This window comes from Gossypium hirsutum, chromosome D05 (genome assembly GCF_007990345.1).
Source record: "Gossypium hirsutum isolate 1008001.06 chromosome D05, Gossypium_hirsutum_v2.1, whole genome shotgun sequence".
NCBI lineage: Eukaryota > Viridiplantae > Streptophyta > Magnoliopsida > Malvales > Malvaceae > Gossypium > Gossypium hirsutum.
The window spans coordinates 16,965,775-16,988,343 of NC_053441.1; the positions used below are offsets into that span (position 1 = coordinate 16,965,775).

A 22,569-nucleotide genomic window follows, 5' to 3' on the forward strand; every position below is an offset into this window, starting at 1 on the left:
GATATTTAAATTGTTGTGAGACAGAGTTTGAATGACTTCGAGATCCCCTGTTCTGATTTTAGAAAATCATTAAAAATTGTACAATTGTGGTGTTTTATCTTAAAAGCATGTTGGTAATTGCTTATTAATTTCATATGGACTTACTAAGCATTTATGCTTACTCCCTCCTTTTCATTCCTTATAGTTTTGACAAGCTAGCTCGGAAATCGGGAACGGTCGGAGGCCCACTCACACTATCTGTATACCATCTTGGCATAATGGCTTGTATATTTTGAGTATGGCATGTATAGCATTATAATAATTTTGTATATATGGTCTTATGATATGGTTATTGAGTGGTATGGAAATGCTTGGTAATGATTAGCCATTGGAATGGCTAATCATGATCATATTTGGTGTTATGTATGTCAAATTGCTAGCTAATCCATGGAAACCATGAAATAGGTAAAATTTACCATAAAATAGATTCAGACAGCAGTAGAGATGAGAATTTGAAAAATCACTAAAAATAGTAGAAATGGAATTAAATAATGAATAAGTTATGGAATCGAAGCTTGATGAGTCTATTTTCATATGGAAGAAGCGAAACAGGTATATGATCTATATTTTATGAGATGTTTAAATTTTTGTGAAACAGGGCCAGAGCAATTTCTGGATCCCCTGTTCTGAATTTGGAAATTCACCATAAATTTTAAAAAGATAATTAGAAGTCATGCTTTATATGTACAGATTCCTTATTGAGTCTAATTTTATTAGAAAAAAACGGCATAGTCATTTAAGCTCTGTACAGGGAGATATCTGATTTGTAATACACAGAGGTCAGAGTAGTCGAACCCTGAAACAGGGGAGACTTTAACTAATAAACTGTACTAATTGGCCCAACCAAAAATTCTAGAAAAAAATTAGTAGATAGATATATGAGTCTAGTTTCAGGAAAAATTTACGGAATTGGATTTCGAGTTTCGGAACTCGAGATATGAATTTTTAAGAAACTATGACGCAGTTGGACAGCTTGTCCGAATTTGTTTAAGTGCTCAAATAAGTTTAGTAATGCCTCGTGCTCGACTCCGGCGACGGTCTCGGGTAAGGGGGCGTTACATTTATCTTCAGTTAACATAGTGCATATAAACAAGGCATCCAAAACAAGTAAAATCAATCCCTAAACATGTAGTATATTCACATACAACCAATATACCCTTAGGCATCTTAAATGACAATTACAAATATGTTTAACCATATAATCCATGTAACCAAGTAATCCACCAACTTTTATGTCTAATCAAATTAATACATAACATGTAAATCATTTACTAAAACTTACCATTTGGTACCAATTGTACTACTTATTTAATAACATCAAATATTGTAACAACCTGATTTTCAGTGGCGTTGGAAACAGTGGTTCAAGACCACCAAATTTGACGAGTAAGCTCGTAAATTTTATTAATTAGTATTTATGAGCCAAATGTGGTTTTAAGAAGATTTTTGAATTAGTAATTTATGTTTTATAAGATTTATTAGGTTAAGTGGTTTAGAAAATGAGGTATCGAGACCTCAATTCTATAAAATGAGCCGTAAATATTTTTATAAATATTTACGGAGTATTATTAAGGTAGCATAAAAGTTTCATTAGAAAATTTTAACATTTTGATAGTTAATTAATTAAAAAGAACTAAATTGAAAAATGTACAAAACTTTCCAATTAAGAAATAGTGATTAAATAGTTTAAATAGTAAATAAGGGAGGATTAAAAGGGCAATTAGACTCACATGAAATGGCTGGGCAGCATGAGTATAGAAAATAAATAATGAAATAATGTGAATTAAGGGCAAAATTGTAAATTTGTAAGCAATTAAAGGATTTTCTAAACATTTCTTCATCAATCTTCAGCCAAAAACAGCCATAGGAGAGCTCCTAAAGCTGGTTTTCATAGTTTTTCTTCAATTGAGTTCAATTCTTGCTTATTTCTTGTAATTTTTATGTTTTTGAGACTTTTACAATTAGGTCCAACTATCTATTTCATTAGTTTTTTATTTTATTGAAAACTTTGAAAGTTACCATTGATGAATTCTGGATTTTTTGATGAAATAACATGGATTTAGAGCTTTAATTTTGTTATGTGATGATTTTATAAAGTAAATTTGATAGATATTGATTTTAGGACTAAATTATGAATAGACTAAATATTAGGGTTTGGTATTAAATTATGTTTATCAAGGGCTGTATGATGCCCTATAATATTTAGATAAATTTTCAATTGAGAAAAATTATCTCATTTGATAGACTAATTAGTAAAGGACTAAATTGTAAAAATTGTAAAAGTTGGGGGTAATTGTGTAATTTCAAAAATTGGGGTATTAATTGTAAATTAAATTGAAACTAAAATATATGCTAATGAATGAATAATTTTATATTTTAGATCAAGAGCCTGTAGACAATCGTGAAAAAGGGAAATTAGCAGAATAGCCCCTGAACTACTACAAAATTTACAATTTAACCCATGTAAGTTCGTATGGTTAAACTTAAATATTTATATTGATATTGATTTGATTTATGATATTATGCATTTACTCATATCTATTGTAAAAAATAAAATTATTGTTAATAATTATGAAATTAAATTGAATGTTCAAAACGAATGGAACGCGAGATTGAGTACGATCGTTCTGTGGCAAAAGACAGCAAAGGAAGAATTGACGGCAAATTACCCAAGTAAATCGAGGTTCAACATTTGTTGCGAACTTTCGTGTTTAACATTTGTTGCGAACTTTTGTGTTTACTTTCCATTTAGCCCTCATGAGCACCTGTTGAACTCATATGAGTTTCTGTTTAACCCTTATGGGTTTCCGTTCAGCTCCTATGAGCTTCCGTTCAACCCTTATAGATTTCTGTTTAGCACTTATGTGCTTCTGTGTAGCCTTCGGGCTTTTGAATACAATGCGCTCATATCCGTAAGTCGTTCTCCGGTTTGGTAAGGATTAGTAAGTGAAATTATGAAATTAATATTGGAAATTTATTGTTATTATTAGTATTGATATGAACTATGTAATACCTCGAAAATTTTTATAGTATGATATTATCTTTGATATAGTAAGGAAGTAAAGTGTCAAAAAGGAGAATTTTGAGTTATGACAACATTGGCAAGTATATTATGACATATTAATTAAAGAAATGATTAAATTGCAAAAGTGAGAAAAGTTTTGCTATCCAAGAGTAAATACTCAAAAATTGAGGGGTTAAAGTGTAAATATGAAAAGTTGAAGGAAAAATAGTGTAAATATATTAAGGGTGGAATAATCTAGAAACTAAGGAAAATGGGTGAATTGGGACCAAATTGAATAGATGAAGAATTATGAGGGACTAAATCATAATTTTACCAATTTAAGTGATGACTCAAGGATGGAATTTTAAAAGATCTAAAGGTAAAAATGGTCAATTAGAAGAAAGAGAAATCTAGAAAATAATGATGATGTTGGAGATATTTTAGATTAAATAAATAAATAAATATTAGTTTATTAATATTTTAATTTAATTTTTAAATGACATTTTATCATTTTATTATTATTTTATTTAGTATATATATATGGGGAAGAAAAGATGATAAATCATCTTCCTTTCCCATGCATTTCACGTTAGAAGAGAATGGAAGAAAGAAAGTTTTGCTTTCTTTACAATTTGATCATTCCACTAAAAATTTACCATTTTCACCTAGAAATCAAAAGAATTTTCATAACTACCAAGAGAGAAAAATGTTAAGGAGACTATGGGGAGCTATAATATCAAGTTAGATTCGAGAAATAGAAGCTGGAGGAGAGAGAAAATCAAGTTAAAGATTGAAATCAATAGAGCAAGGTAAGAACATCAAGGTTTCAATATATTTTTAAGTTTGATATTATTGAAAAAGTATGAAATTGATGTTAATGTAGGATTTTATTATATAAGGTTCTATGTTCTTGATATGTTAGTGAAGGGAAACAAGAGGAATTGATAGAAAATATTGTAGAGAAAGGAAAGGAGGGTGTTATAAATTTGATTATCAACATCTTGCACTGAAACAGTTTTGGACAGCAGCAGTAGGTTAACTTTGAAAAATCACCATAAATCGTGGAAATTGAATTATATGATGAAAAAATATAGAATTAAATTTATTGAGTCTAGTTTCTCATAGAAGAAACGGTGTAAGTAATGGAATTATAAATCATGAGATATAATGAATTTTGTTAGATAAGGTCAGAATAAAATTGGGTTCCCCTATTCTGACTTGGAAAAATAATTAAAAATTTTATAAAAAAATTATGGATTATAATTTATATATTTAAAATCCTTAATGTGTCTATTTTCAATAGAAACAAATGGGGACATCATCTGAATTCTATACAAAGAGATAATTAATTTTTAGTGAAGAGGGGTCGGAATTGTCGAGCGGTGAAACAGGGGAAAATTTAAAGAATAAACTGTACTTATTGGCTGAACCAAAAATTCTAAAAATTTTATGGTAAAAATATATGTGAGTCTAGTTTTAGGGAAAATTAACGGATCTTAATTTGGATCTCTGTAGCTTGAGATATAAATAAATTAGTGACTCAGACTCAGATAGATAGCTTGAATTTACATACAGGAAAAATAGTGATAGTATGGATAATGTTGTTTAAATGTGTTATACACATTATGTAACACCCCTTACCCGAGACCGTTTCCGGAGTCGAGCACGAGGCATTACTTAGCTTATCTTACCAATTCGGAGCATAAAAACTAGGTTTGAAAATTTATTTCATTATTCGCAGCAAATCTGTCCAATCGCGCAGCAGTTACTAAATTAATTATAACTTGAGCTACAGAACTCGAAATTTAATTCCGTAAATTTTCCCTGAAACTAGACTCATATATATACTCATCATAAAATTTTTATAATTTTTGGTTCATCAAATTAGTACAGTTTATTAGTTAAAGTCTCCCCTGTTTCACCACCTGACTGCCCTGACCTCTAGTCACTAAAAATAAGTTTTCTCATTGTAGGATTTTCATATGAAGTTCTTACTTGTTTCTACAGAAAATAAACTCATTAAGAAATCTAAGCATGTAAATTTCAACTCATAACCATTTTTTTACAATTTGTAATTATTTTCTAAACTCAGAACAGGGGACTCCAAAAACAGTTCTGACCCTATCTTACTAAAATTCACATATCCTAAAATATAAATTTCCTTTTTCTACACCGTTATTTTTCCATGAAAATAGACTCAACAAACTTTAATTCCATATATCATTCACCCTCTAATTCATTTTATACTATCTTGGGTGATTTTTCAAATTCACGTCACTGTGCTGCCTGAATTCTGTTTCTTTGCAAAATTTTATCCTTTCATGATTTCCATGCATAATTTATCACCTAATCTTTCATAACAACAAACACCTTCATCCTTAATCATTTTAATAACCATACATCATCAAATACTTACACATCACTCATTAGCAAAATCATCATTACAAACATACAAAATAACTAAATCCCTATACATGCCATAACTCAAACGTGTTTCGATATAAAATACCGAGCAGTTGTAGTTGATAGTGTGGACGATCTCCGACTTCTTTAGGATCCTTGAAGTAGCTTTGCAATACTATAAGAGAAAGAGAAATAAAAGAAGTAAGCATAAAGCTTAGTAAGTTTACTAGCAAATAAATAACAATATTTAACTTAAATAATTAAACTCAATGTCTATATCTCTAGTTTACTCTTTAGTTAATCTCATACTAGTTCTCTTACTTGTTTACTTAGAATACTTGTGTGCATAACTTACTCAATCCTTGCTGCATCGTTGAACATCAATTGATAGTATAATAAGTTCTTAAGTCTTACAACTTACCTGAGCTTGCCATTATGCTTTAAACTGAACTTTCATGAACATGATTCGTTTACAAGCCCGTTGAGCTACATTGGAATAATAAGGATACTCGGGTCTCTTCTGATAATAACATGCCAAAGCCATGTCCCAGAAATGGTCTTACATGGGATGTTCTCGTGATGGTGCCCATGCCATGTCCCAGACATGGTCTTATAGGGGACCTCTCATCTCGGTGCCAACGCCATGTCCCAGACATGGTCTTACATGGGACCTCTCGTCTCGGTGCCCATGCCATGTCCCAGACATGGTCTTACAGGGGACCTCTCATGATCTTAAGGATGCCAATGCCATGTCCCAGACATGGTCTTACATGGGATCTCTTTACCCAAATGTCATGACATTCGTATCCAGTACCATCCTTATGTATCAACAGGACTTTTAAATTTTAATTCTCTATCATTTCATGCTTGGATCATCATCAAATAAATTCATAAAATAAATTCATAATTGCTGGAAATTAACAGCATTAATAATAAATATTGAAATATTGCATTTATTTACCGTAAACTTACCTCGGTACCAATTATAGCCAAATTCACCAACTTAGTCTTCAACTTTATTCTTCCCTTTGTCTAACCTCGAGTTTCGTACTTCTTGATCTAAAATAGTAAATTTAACTTATTTAATAATCACATTCATCAAAACAGCCCTCGACTCTGACTTTTTCAAAATTACAATTTTGCCCCTAAACTTTTACATAATTACATTTTTGCCCCAAGGCTCGGAAATTAAACTTCATCTCTTATTCTTATGTTTTATAACATTCTGAACATTTTTCCCTTCTATGGAAACATCAAATTCCCACTCTAACATGTACTTATGAACATTAGGTATTTTTACCGATTATGTCGTTTTACTCGTTTTCACTTAAAATCGCTTAGCAAAAGTTGTTTAACATAATTTCTAGCTTCATATTCTATCATAAAACATCAAAATAAACACTTTTCACCTATGGTTATTTTTCCAAATATAAACCCTAGGTTAAATTATTGCTAGAATAAGCTAAATTAAGCTACCGGGATCTCAAAAACGTAAAGAACATTAAAAACGGGGCTTGGGATCACTTACTATGGAGCTTGGAAGCTTGAAAACCCTAACTATGGCTTCCCCCCTTGCTGATTTCGTTCATATGAAGAAGATGATGATTTTTGCCATCTTTTTCCCTTTTAATTCATTTTAATTACTAGATTACCAAATTGCCCCTAACTTAAAAATTTTCTATTTCACTTATCTCATGTCCATTTTTGTCTACCAAGTTACTAATGGTATAATTACCATATAAGGACCTCCAATTTAAAGTTTCATAACAATTGGACACCTCTAACATGTAGAACTCAACTTTTGCACTTTTTACAATTTAGTCCTTTTGACTAAATTGAGTGCCCAAACGTCGAAATTTTCGAACGAAATTTTCAAAAAATCATTTTGTGAAATTTTAGACCATAAAAATATAAGAAAAATAAAATTTTTCTCATCGGATTTGTGGTTCCGAAACCACTGTTCCGATAACCTCAAATTTGGGCCATTACACATTAAGGATGTAGAATGGAGAGGAGGAGGAGGAAAATTGGGAAATATATGAATGATTTGTGTATAATTGGTCATATTCTTAATTATAATTGATAAACGATGAAATAGAAATGATGCTTATATTTGTGCATTATTGGTCAGGGTCTAAGCTCATGTGTGAAAATAAAGTTTCATAGAATGTGTGTATGGTATATTCGGTATATGATTTGGCATGAAGTAATGTCATGAATGGTTTATGAATTAACACATGTTGGTAAGTGTGATACATGAATAAATGTTGTGCTCATCCATGCTTATAATGTTTATGCTATATGTGCATTTGGCTAACATATTTGGCGTACATGTTTAGGCTTTGGCCAAGTAGTGGTTGAAATGGTAACATATTTAGTTGTGATCATGTAATCTCTAGTGAAATGGTTTATCAAGTGGTTAGTTCCAAAAATAGTTATATTTAAATACACTAGCTTGTGACTATGGTTGAATGATATGTTTATACCTTGTGTGATGTGCATGGGAAACAAGTGTGGAAAGATAATGAAATAGTAAGTTCATATGGCTGAAATTTAATGATTACATGTTAATTTCATTAATTATATAATGTATGATGAGATATATTTGTTAATGAATTGAGAATAAAATAACAATATGAAAACCGAATAAATGATCAAATTGAGCGGAACGTCAGATTTGAGTACTTCTGATCAATGACAAGTGATAAGTAGTAGCTTCAGCTACACTTATCTGATCAATGACAAGTGGCAAGTGATAAGTGGTAGCTTTAGCTACACTTATTTGATCAGTGACAAGTGATAAGTGGTAGCTTTAGCTACACTTATCTGATCAGTGACAAGTGGCAAGTGATAAATGGTAGCTCAGCTACACTTATCTGATCAGTGACAAGTGATAAGTGATCATACGTAAGACCATAATTATACTATGGAAAAGTGGAAGTGAAGTACTCAATTTTCCATAACTGTTCCCTAATTTGATTAAGGATGATAAGTGACAAATGAGCCCAAAAGAATGATAGTAAATGGATAAGCGGTAGTGAATTTATACCAGGAGGATGAGTTGAATTGATGTTGTTATATAAGCTAAAGTGATATTTTCATTGCAAAAATTGAGAATTTCATAAATGTGTTAATGATTGGTATAATCAATAAACGTTGAGTTAAATGATAAATACATATTAGTATTGAATTTAATGATTTGAATCGTGAACATGAGAAATTTGGGAATTGAATGAAATGGAAATGAAGCATTGAATTATTAAGACTTGTGAATTGCATGAATATGTATCGGGTCTCGTAGGTCCTATTTATTATGAATATAATATTTTGAGGATATATTATGAAGAATTATAAAATTTGAAAGTTTTAATTTAGATGAAGTTTTATAACTCGATTAAATACATTTACAAGTGTATGTGTTCTGATAATGCCCCGTACCCTATTCTAGTGTCGAATACGGGTAAGGGGTGTTACAAACTAAATGTATTCATCGATTGAAGTTGTGATTGACAGAAAATGTACATTGAATGAATGTATTTAAATTGATGTGTTCTAGTAGGTTCGGTAAGATTTATATTTAAAGCCATCAAACTTATTAAGCTTCATTAAGCTTACTTGTGTTATTTAATGTCCTTCTAGATTAACGTGAGGTCAGGAGATCAGATCAACACATCAAGCCACACTATACAACTTGTTCCGGTAGTTTTTGAAACGCATATTATGGTTTATATGGCATGTATAGGGGTGTTACAAATATATATACACTTACTATAGCATAGTGCCAAAGCACACCAAGTTAGAAAACGTACCTCATATGTATGTTCAACTACTATTTTACCTTTCATCATTCAACCACAAATAATTTCATACATCAACATTTTAAAGAAAATTATGCACGTATCAAAATACCAAAACATAAGCCAAATGAGTGGCTAAACTCAACAAACACATATGGGCCAACATTTAGCCAAAAATAACCTATACATGCCATTATAACCAAAATTAAAACATTCAAAAGTACCGATAGAACTGATGGATAGTGTGATATAACTCTGACAAGCTTCCAACCCAATTGAGCTTCCGATAATCTGAAAAGTAAAGGAAAACAACTACGTAAGCAATGAATGCTTAGTAAGTTCATATAAACTTTAATCATATCAATTCATTTCAAATATGAAATTCATACATATCAGGAATAATTCAATATTGATACCACAATACTCATGAAGTTATATTCAACAACTCATAAGGTGAATAAATCCATAGCATCACTTATACATATTATTCCTAGCATAGTAGGATTTTAAACAACTTTAACTCTTCCAAATTTCTTTATTTTCATTTGTATTTCTTTACTTTCTACACTCATTCCATATGTATAACACACCAGTCATAAGCATATCATTCAACCATAGCCACAAGCTAGTGCATTTAAACATAGCATTTTTTAAATTAATTGCATGATAAGTCATTTTATAAGAAATTGCATAACTTAAACCTTACCACTCTTTCATGAGCACTAGCATATTTTCATTTGAGTGCTTACGGCTTACCCTTTCAATGCATCATATAAATAAACATATTACCATTTAACCAATAGCTTGGCATTTGCCTAAGCATCAAACAACAATACTTGTTAGCGTACTTGCACATATTTCATATAAATTTAACATTGATAAATTTATTTTCTCGTCTGAACTTACATAATTTCCTTGTATCGTCATATAAAAATATTCATATATGTACATATTGTGATACATATCATTCTCTTACTGTTTCTTCATAAACATATATAATTCATTTCATTATATCAATATATCATGTAGTATCATTTCCATGTATTTCATATATATATATTGGTAATAGTTCGTATCGAACTCATATTGTCTCATAACAGAACATTGTTCATTAAACCATTTAGAATATCGTTGGATACATGGGTAGTACACACGAAGTGTACAAAACTATAACCCGTCAATTCATGTACATGTATGCTCATACGAGCATGTAAACGGGAAGCTCTTCCGAGTAATATAACGGGAAGCTCATGTGAGCCATGTAACGAGAAGCTCATAAGAGTCGTAATCAGGAAGCTCATGCAAGCCAATATTGGGAAGCTCTAGAGAGCCAATTATCGGGAAGCTCATATGAGCCATAAACGGAAAGCTCAAGAGAGTCATTAATCGGGAAGCTCGTGAGAGCCATACGGGATGCTCATAAGAGCTAAATAATGGGACGCTCTTACGAGCTGTAGTGTGTCTGCAACACGTGCAAGACTACAACCAATAGGGAACCCTTAATGACAATGTCATTTGTATTCATCGAATTTCTTAGGTTCAACGAGACTTAATACTTGTCAGATATATTCGGATATGTGATCAATGCTTGTACATAGAAATCATACATTTCACAATCATAACATTAAATTTAAACATATAAGCATACAATTTAGTTACACGAACTTACCTGGCTAAATTGTAGAAATACCAAAGTTCAAGGGCATTTTGGTAATTTTCCATTTTCCTCGATTGTTTACCCGATCTTAATCTAAATTAATAATTTCATTCAATATATTAATTTAGACAATAAAACAATTCATTTCATGCAATTTTTTCATTTTTAACATTTTTAAAAAATTTCCCCTAAAGTTTTACTTTTATTCAATTTAGTCCCTAAACCCAAAACATGTAAATTAACCATTTTTAATACAAATCCAAGCTAACCAAATATTCATGGCATTTAATACAGCCCATTTTTGCAATAATTTCACAACAAATCCTTGTATTTTACTAATTTAACAAATTAATCCTTAATCGAAAAATTTATCAAAACCACTTTACAAAATACTTTTAATAACAATTAATATCTTAAATTCATCATTTAATATCAAAAGTCACAAGGTTTATCAATGGAAACTTTCAAAATCTTTAACAGTTTTAAAACCGAAGGTACAGGCTAGCTGGATCTAGTTGCAACGATCTCAAAAACATAAAAATTATTAAAAAGGGGACAAAAATCACTTACCAATTGAATTTTAAAGCTTGGTCAGACCCTAACTCTATTTTCATGGAAGCTTTCGGTTGTAATTGGGAAAGAAGATGATAACCACACCTTTTTTTTATTATGTTTTTATTTTAATTTAATTTAATCCATTAAATTACCATATTACTCTTAGTTAATAATTAATTTAAAACACCAAATCTATGCCCATATTTGTCCATCACATAAATATATAGCACAATTACCATCAAAAGAAGGTTTAATTTCATAATTGGTCCTTCAATTTAATTAAATTCTAACTAATAAACTTATTTACAATTTAATCCCAAACTTATTAGGACTAAAAGAACAATTAATCCAAAAGCTACTGGAATCAATCATAACACCACCGCTTGGAAACTTTGACCATCGTTTAATTACAATTTAAATCCCCTTTCCTTTATCAATTATCCATTTAATCAAATAGTGATTAAATTTTATATCTTTTACAATTTAGTCCTTTTTAATTAATTAACTATCGAAACGTTAAGAATTTTCAACAAAACTTTAATACCACCTTAATGTCACTCCATAAATATTTATAAAAATATTTACAGTTTGGTTTATAGAAACAAGGTCCTGATATCTCACTTTCTAAAACCACTTGACTTAAGATTTTACCACTCGAACCTAATAATTCATTATAAAACATAAATTACACATTCAAAAATCTTTTTAAAATCATATTTGACTCATAAATATTAATAATAAAATTTACGAGCTTACTTACCGAATGTGGTGGTCTCGAACTAATATTTCCGACACCACTAAAAATCAGGCTATTACAACTTAGCTCAATCCTTGCAAATGAGCGTTGCCTTTGCAAATGGTTTAAACAAATTATAGATGATGGCAAGGAATCTAACTTTATTCTAAAAAGTTAATTTTAGAATCTTCAAAGTTATCGAAACATGAAGATGATAATAAACTTAACTACAACTTATAAAATTGAATATTTATTTTAATTTTTCTAGTAAATATTTTCATAATTTAATAATATATTTTTATTTTTGTTACAGAATTATTAGTACTATCTACAGTGTTCGAAGATGATAAAGCTTGAAAATAGTTTGATTTTAACTTTTTGGAATAGATATTTTGTTAATACTTATGAAAACTTCAACCTTGCATTTGCTTTATTTTGATTTGGTTAAAGCAGTTAAACTCTTGATTTTGTTGTGCAGGAAGCTTGAATCTATTCTGTTAAATTTGAATCTTAGAGCGACACATCATCTATATCATATTTTGTGTAGTAGTGGCATAATTTGGTATATAAGATAATTCTTGACGCATAATTATGGTATAATGATAACAAAATGACCACAAAATGTTATCTTATATAAGATAGTTCTTAACGCATAATTATGCATGTGGTGTAATAGCTTATATAGTTGACTCGAATTATGATCACAATGACCATCTTGTAACGTTATGTATAGTTATTTTACATGTTGAAAATAGTTCTTTACATGTAGTTATTAAGTAAATTATATTATTTATGTAATTAAATAATATTATACTTCGTCTACCAATTAAATAGTCGATTCATGTAAACATAATATTGAGTATAAATAATAAAATTCATTAATTTAACTCGAAATTTTTCTACTCAATTTAATTTGACTCAATCGAATATTAACCCTAATTGTTTTAATGTGATATCTTAGAGATACTTAGCCTTTGGGGACTAAGGGTGAGTTTGGATGGGCAATTGGGTGTGATGCGATGCGTTTAGCTTACTTTTTGTCTCACGCTACATTATCTAATCTCACCGCCATAGCTGTTTTTACACTAACCGCAGATAAACGTACCGCCCATCCAAACTTCCAAACTTACCTAAGACCCACGGCTCGTTAGAACCAGAAAAAAAGAAGAAAAAGAACAAAGAAAACATCAATCATCTCTCTACTCGCCCCCACTCTCTCTATCTGCGTCGGTCTCCGTTTCCCTTTACTTTCCGCAGATCCGATGAAACCAAAAAAGACATCCCCAAAACCCCAATTTTAAACACCCCCACCCCAGTCCTATATGGATTATTATTATTCTCTATTCATACATTTCTGATTTATATAAGAAATACCCATCTTTATCTCTTTTTTTTTCTTGCTCCCTCATTTCATTTCCCAAAATTTGACCTTTACCATTTCGCATTTCCAATTCCCTAACCCTAGAGGAGAAGGGGGGAAAAGAAGGTAGAGAAAATGGCGACGAGAGGGAGTAGATCAGAAAAGGTGAAGAGGATTTTCCAGCAATTCGACACGAACCGAGATGGGGGTCTTAATAGAGATGAAATGGCAGCGTTAGTCGTCGCTGTTAACCCCAGAGTCAAGTTTAGCGACGAACAAATTAACGCCATTCTCGACGAAGTATTTCGAACCTATGGGGAGTTCATTGACGGCGAAAAGGGGTTAACTTATGACGGTTTGTTGAGAACTTACGACGACGGAGCTGGTGACGTGGACCGTGACTTCGACGCGCTGGGGCTCGAGCTCAATTTCGACGAAAACAAAGGCGCATCTATCGTGTCCGAAGCATCGTCGTCGTCGATTGCGGATGAGAGAGTAATAGAGTCGCAGAAGAAGCAACGGACGGTGGCGTGGGCAGTGTCGCCGCATCACGGGATAGTTTTCGACGACACGTGGAAGCTCGTTGATGATTTGGAGATTTTGCTCAAGAGGTTGAAAGCAAAGCAAGCGAAAGACGCGAAATTTAGAAATGATAATTTTGATGCGTATTCAGATGCCGGGTGGTCAAGGGAATTAGGAGCCTCTGCAGAGCTTTCAGAGAAAAGGGTATATTGGGAAGAATCAGGGCCTGATTATGCACTTTTTGTTAAAGAATTGGGAGCTTTAAGGAGTAGAGCTGATGGCGCAAGGTCAAGAGAAGAAGCATTTGATGGACACATGGCAATTGGGAGGGTCTTATATGAGCACCAGTTGTTTAAAGAAGCTTTGATATGTTTCAAAAGGTCTTGCGAATTACAGCCAATGGATGTCAGGCCACATTTCAGAGCCGGGAATTGTTTGTATGTGTTAGGGAAGTCCAAAGAAGCTAAAGAAGAGTTTCTGTTGGCTTTGGAATCAGCTGAGGCTGGTGGGAACCAATGGGGTTACTTGCTTCCTCAAATTTATGTCAATCTTGGGATTGCTCTTGAAGGAGAAGGTATGGTTTTAAGTGCTTGTGAGTATTATAGGGAAGCTGCTATTCTTTGCCCTACTCATTATAGAGCTTTGAAACTTTTGGGTAGTGCTCTTTTCGGGGTGGGGGAGTATAGGGCAGCTGTAAAGGCTTTAGAAGAGGCTATTTTTATGAAACCAGATTATGCTGATGCACATTGTGATTTAGCCTCAGCTTTGCATGGTATGGGTGAGGATGAGAGGGCAATTGAAGTTTTCCAGAAAGCTATTGATTTGAAACCAGGTCATGTTGACGCTCTATACAATCTAGGTGGGCTTTATATGGACTTGGGTAGGTTTCAGAGAGCTTCTGAGATGTACACTAGGGTTTTAGCTGTGTGGCCGAATCATTGGCGGGCACAGCTCAATAAGGCTGTATCCTTGTTGGGGGCCGGAGAAACTGAAGAAGCTAAGAAAGCTTTGAAGGAGGCCTTAAAAATGACAAATAGGGTTGAGTTACATGATGCCATATACCATCTGAAGCAGCTACAGAAGAAGAAAGTCAAGACTAACGGTGGTACCAATGGGGAGGCGGCTTTTGTAATAATGGATCCCTCAAAATTCAAGACTCTGGGTGAGAAGACTACATTGAGGCAGGATTTAGGAAATGCTCTTCAAATTAGGGCTTTCCAGAGACTTACTAGATTGAACCGATGTGAAGTGGATCTTTTGAAGAAAGAAATGAATGAAACTGATGTACCAGTCTCCTATTCCGGTAGCGGTGGTCCTCAGAAATCCATACGCAAGCCTAATTTGGAAGAAGTTCTACGCAAATTACTTAATTTTCTAAAACCTGAAACCTTCCAAGGAGCTGTCAAAGCTATAAATGAGAAAATCCTCTCAGTCTTGGATGAAACAGGATCGGGCAGGGTGGACTTGGGCATGTTTTATGCTGTTCTTGCGCCCCTTTGTAGTGGACCTCCAGATAAGCGAAAAAGGATCGCCTTTGATGCACTCTTATGGCGACCTGTAAATGAAGGTGGTTCTCATATTAGAAAGGTAGATGCAGTTCAGTACATCAAATTGTTGAGGGCTATATTTATCCCTTCTCATGGAGCTAGTGAAATGCTGGAAGTTCATGGAGAAACAGATACCTCAATGGTATCTTTCAATGAGTTCCTTATCATGTTCAATGATCCTGATTGGGGCTTTGGTATCTTGTCCACTCTCCTGAAGTTAGAAACTGGAGATAGGAATCGTCATGAACGCCATGTCTGCTCAGTTTGCCGTTACCCAATTATCGGTTCTCGCTTTAAAGAAGTAAAGTCTCATTTTAGTCTTTGTAATCAATGCTACAGTGAGGGTAAGGTTCCCCCTAACTTTAAACAAGATGAATATAAATTCAAGGAGTATGGGAAGGAAGCTGAAGCAATGAAAGATAAGTGCTTGTGCTTTAATTTGCAATCCCGGAAAGATCCATAGCTAGTTGGTTTTAAAGTCTTTTGCTAATCTTGTACCATTCCATCGTATTATTTTAGGCATCCCGTGTGCATTGTGCAATATACAGTTCATCATTATGTTCAGTGGCCGTGTCATGCTCTTGTGTAATAACCGTTTTCAAGTGATGGCTCTGAAATATCCCTGTTTCGTAATAGTTGTTGCAGAGTATTTTTACTCTTCTGTTCTTGGGGGGGAAAATTTGAGATGATGTATATTTGAGATTATTACACTGTAACTTCTTCTGCTTCTGCTTCCTTTTTTTTCCCTTGGTGTTGAATTTTCCAGGAGAATTTTCAATGGAGAAACAAACGTTATGTTTCTATTGGGCAAAAAAGATGTTATCCTTTGGGGATGCAGAGCATTAATTCTGCTCAGACTATTCAGCTGAAGTAGTTGATATTAATTGATGAATTGCGATTATTGTTTTGCCTACTTGACTCTTGTTGAGTATCCATTGTTAATTTAGAATAATCCCAATTGTCCTTTTATATATGACTACTGAATACATCACTGGTGATTGCAGGCCCAGCAATTGGAGACAACTAAAATGCTTTATCTTTAAGGAAGAGTTGGTGAAACTCATTCCTGTTTTTTCAGTTCGACGGTCTTAATTTAAGCGTATAGAGCTCCAATAAATAAAAGTATAGTGGAAAATATCCCAACCCGGTTTTGCTGTTGTTGTAAGTGCTAAATACCAGTAGTTAATGCTCATGAATGGGAGATTTGACTTTGCAAAATCATCATTCCAGCGGATAACAGTAATTACAGAGTACAAGAACAACCCCCCGTATTAACAACTGTTATATGAGCTTCATCGCTCTGATATTCATTGCTTTCTGAAGAGAGGCTTTTATTGTGTTGCCAGCAGTAATGTCAATTTGCTAAAGACTATGATTGTTATATATTGATATCTGCATTCAATGTAATGAAAATATGAATAAATTATCAATTATTCCATTTTTATGTCCAAAAAAAAATTACTCCATTTTAATATAAAGTTATTACCATAAATCAGGTATTAACTGAGAGTTTCCTTAAGAGCTGCTCCACCGAGTGACCTGGAGCGCACTGAGTCAAATTTATAAATCAGTTATTTAAGAGGAAAACTTGCCATAGTGGTTCATAGCCCCATCAGATCAAACATACATGCATATTCTGATACGTAAAGATGGAATCTCAGCATATTTTGTATACCCTTTTTTATTTCCTATTCGGCATTTTTATATAAAGATCTAAGATTTTCATTAAAAAAAATTAAGATTGAGGGCCTTAATCTGTTGGTAGTTGCAAGTACCTCTAAATCATTCAAATCAAACATCAGCAGCACAGCAGCATTAAATTTTCATTTCGTGATTTCCTATCTTTGGCCCTTCTCCATTATTATTACAAGACTTTTAATGGTAGCGCTATAGTGGAAGCTCTCAACTCTCAAGGCTGTGACAGTGAGGACATCTGACAGCAGTTGTAGGGATGCCATCATTAGTCCTGACTTTGAGAAAGAGAGCAGGTAATACAGTTGACCTATGCTGATTTAAAGTGTCTTTGTCCATTTTTATGTTATTGAATCACTACTATTGCAGTAACAATAATAAATATATTTTGAAGTAGTGGAAAGATTACATCAAGAACCCCCCACCCCCCATATGTCGCAATTAATCTTGCAGAAGAGATGAAACAATTTTTAGATGACCTTCCATTTGGGGGAATACTCCAGTTTCAATTATTGAATACCAAGGTCAAACCAACCACTTGCCTCTGTCGTTTAACGTTTTTCTTTTTATCCTTTTTTTTGTGTGTGTGTGTCGGTTTTTCTCGCCGCGTTCAAATGCATAATTCCAAAAACTAAATTGCTTATTCCACTAACGAAACTTGTGCCAAGAACTTGGGATGGGAAAACTTGTATGTGTCCATCAACACTGACCTTGTACTCACATCTAACTCAAACTGCTGGCGACGCTTAGTAAAACCGATGATAGCTTATACTAAATACTCAATAAATAAGTCAGTCCCAGGATGTTAATGGGCCAGTCTTCCTATCTTGGGATGACAAAGTAAATGTTAAGACAACTTGATATGTCAGGACAACCTGGTCCAAACCCCAGTAAGAGAATTGCAAACAAACGTAGTTCAGGCTTCAGCCCAACTTAGATGGAACGGGAAAGAAAAATATTGAAACTAATCTACTCTTTATATATAAAAATAATAATAAACTCTGAACAAAATCCTGACACTTTGAGTGGTCTCCCAACTTGCTCTTTTGTTCAATCATGTGTGTGTGTGTCTCTCTCTCTCTCTCATCTCATCGTTTTCAGTTTGTCTGAGAATCAAGCAAAGCAATCCATGTTTTGGAGTTAGGACAAGCACTAGATGGCTGGTGGTTAAGGAAGCCATTACAAAACTTGAGCCCGAATCTGAATTAGTGAGTGCCAGATCACTTTTTGGAATATTTTATTTCGGATATGAAGTTGGAGGCATGATGGCACCACCGCTCAATTTGTTATGTACCTTGTGAGGAATACGTATTTACAAGCAAGATTATGGTATCCCCACAACTGTTATTTACTCCACTGCTTTTTTCCATTCCTCAAACTTCAGGGTGAAGCAAGTTTGTCAGGTAAGGAGGAGATCGAGAAATTTTCAAAAAAATAATGAAATACCAAAATTGTCATATGTTTCCTAAATTGCTCTTGTTGAGGTGTAATTTAAAGCGAAAACTTGAACAGGCTAGTGGATGCTATTTGGTTGGTTTGTTTTATTACCAATGTTCAACTCTGCTCAGCTTTTAAACATCCTTAACTACATCAATTCTCTTGGTCCTTTTTCAACTATATTTTCATTTTCCAGCTCTCATCAGATTAGTGCTTGTTATTAATTTCCACCTTTTCATCAAAAAGATCGTTTTTTGATCATTGCATTTGGGAAAAAAAAAAAAGCTGAAAAACTTTTCGATAGTCAATGAATGTCAATGAACATAGCCGCCTTAATAGATTGGTGCCACTATGCAAACAATTAACAAACAGAAGTCCCTAAACATACTCTCAATGTTTCTTCAACTTTCCAAAGAAGCCAACAAAACTGATAAACCCGGAGCTCGAATATGGCTAAGTGTTCACTAAATCGAGTCCATGGCACGTTGCACTTCTCCTTTCCCTTATACTTACATAATCAGGATTTAGGATTCACTGATATTATTCTAATTATGTATCTTGGTTCTCACATGTGCAAGTGGGCGAGGGTGAATTCTGAGGCTTCCGGCATGCGCTAGTCACATTACAAGTGGGGACAAAGTGTGTCCTAAGGCATCTCAAACTTTACCACTTTTTTGGAAGAAAACAAGTAGCAATTGGTTGTTTTGGGTTTTCCTTAAGATCTGGGTCAAAGTGGGACCAAATGTAGCTGTAGTAAACTTTCATACAAACCCAAGTATGTATATATAGGTCGAGCAGGTTTAGGCAACAGTTGCATCTAGTAGACATCGAAGGATGGGGACATTTGTAAAAGGTTACTGGGTCGTCGTCCTTTTCGTGGCAGTGGCGGTTGTTAGGCTGAGAGGCGATGACTTGGTAAATGGTACTGCTGCTCAAGCTCAAGGCAATACCAACTCTTCCTCACCCTCAGTTCTTCTCAAGCATCCCCCAGGTAAAGACAATGTTGAAGCAGGCAATAGAAGTTCCACTGAAGTTGTGCTCAACAACAACAAAAATAGAGGACCTTACAATAGAGGTGTTGGTCGTGGGGGAGGTGGAGGTGGTGGCGGCGGGGGTGGAGGAGGAGGAGGAGGTGGCGGTGGCGGGTATGGATGGGGATGGGGTGGAGGAGGTGGGGGGGGAGGAGGAGGGGGAGGGGGAGGAGGTGGGGGATGGGGATGGGGAGGAGGAGGTGGTGGTTCGTATAAATGGGGATGTGGAGGAAGAAAAGCAGGCAAAGGCAATGGAAGAGGAAGAGATAAAGGCAGCATTGGCAGAAATCAAGCGCATAGGAAGAGAGTTTTCAATAAGGAGGATTATAAGATGGGAGAGTTTGCTCAATGCACGGTTAGAGGCAGGTGCAGAGGCATGAGGTTGGATTGCCCCCTTCATTGCGGTGGACCTTGCGTCTATGACTGCCAACATATGTGCAAAGCTCACTGCAGACGCCCATGATCTCATCAAATTCAAATTCTTCAATAACCTTTCTCATTTATATATACGTTTGTTTCTAATCAGCATGGAGAAAAGAAGATTTTTTAACTAATTAATGTTTGTTTGATTCCATCTTGGATTAATCTTTGAGTTGCTTGCAATTTGATGGAACTGAGATTTTCTGTGTGCTTCTTTTCTTGTAACTGGCTTGTGTTTCAGTGGAAAACCTTAGTGGATGAAAATTGCAGAAACTTTATTTGAGCATTTAAAAAGCTCATTCACCTTATCTTTAAAGCCTCAACCAGTCATTTCCAATTAAGCCTTCATAGAACTTGTTGGACCCGTAGTAAAGCAGAAACTTTTTGGAGCAAAACAGATTTTGGGCTATTGGAGGCACATGTCTCAACTAAAATATACAGACCCATTTATCCACTACACTCCTTTAAGCTACTTATTTTTCTCTTTTTTAATGAGATATAAATAATGTTTTAGTATTTTGGTAATGTTTGATTTTATAATTTTATATTTGATAATTTATAAGTTCATATAATATTATTTATCAAAAAATAAAATAATTCTATTTATTTTTAATCATTTTAAAAAATATATTTTAATATGGTTGAATGAAAGTAATATGAATTTATATATTATATTATTAGTGTATCAAATACAAATTTATTTTCTTAATTAGATAAGTATGAATTTGTATGCATAAATAAATAAGAAATAACCTACGCTAATACAACATACAATCTAACACTTTTATTTATACTACATTATAGCATATTTTTAGTTGTATTTATAAAAAGTTAATATAAATAACAAGTGAGATTTAACTAAATGATAAAATACAAATATTGAAAATAATAGAAGTTTATTATGTAAAATAAAAATATCTTCATCATTACCCAATTGGTTCATGGCATCAATTTATATATATAATACATATTAAATATTATTTAAAAATGACAATTAATTCGAAACGATATACTGAAACAAGTCGATATCAATAAAAGAAATAAAACAATCGCCATTACCATACTAACTACCGTCATAAAAAGCAATTGAAACAAACCTACGTCCGGCACCATGTTTGCTTGTCTAGTGGGCGAAATCGACCGCTACAACGCTTAGAAGAAAGAAGATGGCAAATGATCCAAAACTGCCATAATCAAGCAAATTAAGATCTTGATGTGATATTTCATCCAAGTAACATGGAAGGATAAAAGTCATTTGAGCCCCCCACAAGAGTCAACAAAAAGTTATAAAGTTATGATTGAATTGCTTGTGATTAGTAACAAATTCCGATCCAACCTGATATATTAATATATATATTTTTTATGTTTATTCAAGTTTAATTTGACTGAGTTTAAAATTTTGCTAGAATTTATTTATATTTATAAGAGATTAATTCAAACTTATGTTTATACTACCTTTTTAAAAATATTTATATTATTTTAATTTGATATTTAATAATTTCATATATTTTTTATTTATTGATTTTTTTATATAATCATCTTAATATTATTTTAATATTTACATTAGAATAATATTATGTATTTAGTATATATTTATTTTTATATATTATAAATTACATAATATATAAAAATAATATAATATAAAATATTATAAATTTAAAAATTAATCAAGTCAAATTGGAGCTTTAAATATTCAAATTTAAACTCTACTCATATTTTAAACAGTATAATATTTTTATTTAAACTCCTTCAAATTTTAAAAGGACTTTGTGCACGAATGAACTTAGGTAGGTTGAGGTTTGGGTGGTCTAGACAAAGAAAACCTTTCGGCTCCCCCAAGCAGTCCACATATTGACCCAGCAGTTGTCAATTTTGAACGGTGACTTTCTACTTTTATCCCATTATCACAAAGTACGTTCATAGTGTAAAAACAAGACCAGACTAGAAATAGAAATTATTTCATATTTTAAAGAAGATATTATTTCTGACTATTCATTTTTTATTTATAAAATTTAGAAAGTTCATGATTGCCGTATCTAGAACAGGGACCTCCTTAGGATGTGGTCGGCCCACCAGCCGATAATGCAGGCTGCTTTAGGACAAAACCAGAGCATCCCTTTTTGCCTTCCCCTTACCCTGGCCCCACCCTCCTTTCCTTATCCGATCCCATCATCAGTTTATCATAAACTATCATCTATCTTCTTCCTCTTCTTCCCTTTTCATGATGTCGGTCTCTCTGTCAGTTTCCATTCTTATTGACATGATACATCTCCCCGACCAAAAGGAAAGGGCAGAGATTAATTTACTTTGTTCCCATGAATGTTTGTTACTTGAGACAATTCACTTATAGGTTCTGTTGAGATTTTTTT

The 22,569-nt window shown here is 33.1% G+C and overlaps 2 protein-coding genes across 2 annotated transcripts; both read left to right on the forward strand.

Annotated features, from left to right (window-relative positions):
- The first annotated feature begins 13,337 nt into the window (after positions 1–13,337).
- On the forward strand, positions 13,338–16,533 carry LOC107905487 (uncharacterized TPR repeat-containing protein At1g05150). The gene has a single exon (XM_016832145.2). The coding sequence runs from the start codon at positions 13,687–13,689 to the stop codon at positions 16,081–16,083; it is 2,397 nt and encodes a 798-aa protein (XP_016687634.2). The 5' UTR covers positions 13,338–13,686; the 3' UTR covers positions 16,084–16,533.
- Positions 16,534–18,359: 1,826 nt separating this feature from the next.
- On the forward strand, positions 18,360–20,473 carry LOC107903174 (RNA-binding protein cabeza). Its single transcript, XM_041094056.1, has one exon. The coding sequence runs from the start codon at positions 19,584–19,586 to the stop codon at positions 20,241–20,243; it is 660 nt and encodes a 219-aa protein (XP_040949990.1). The 5' UTR covers positions 18,360–19,583; the 3' UTR covers positions 20,244–20,473.
- Positions 20,474–22,569: the final 2,096 nt, after the last annotated feature.

What these genes read in the sequence shown, in the direction of transcription:
- LOC107905487 (XM_016832145.2), top strand. Translation starts at nt 13,687, where the DNA reads ATGGCGACGAGAGGGAGTAGATCAGAAAAGGTGAAGAGGATTTTCCAG.
- LOC107903174 (XM_041094056.1), top strand. Translation starts at nt 19,584, where the DNA reads ATGGGGACATTTGTAAAAGGTTACTGGGTCGTCGTCCTTTTCGTGGCA.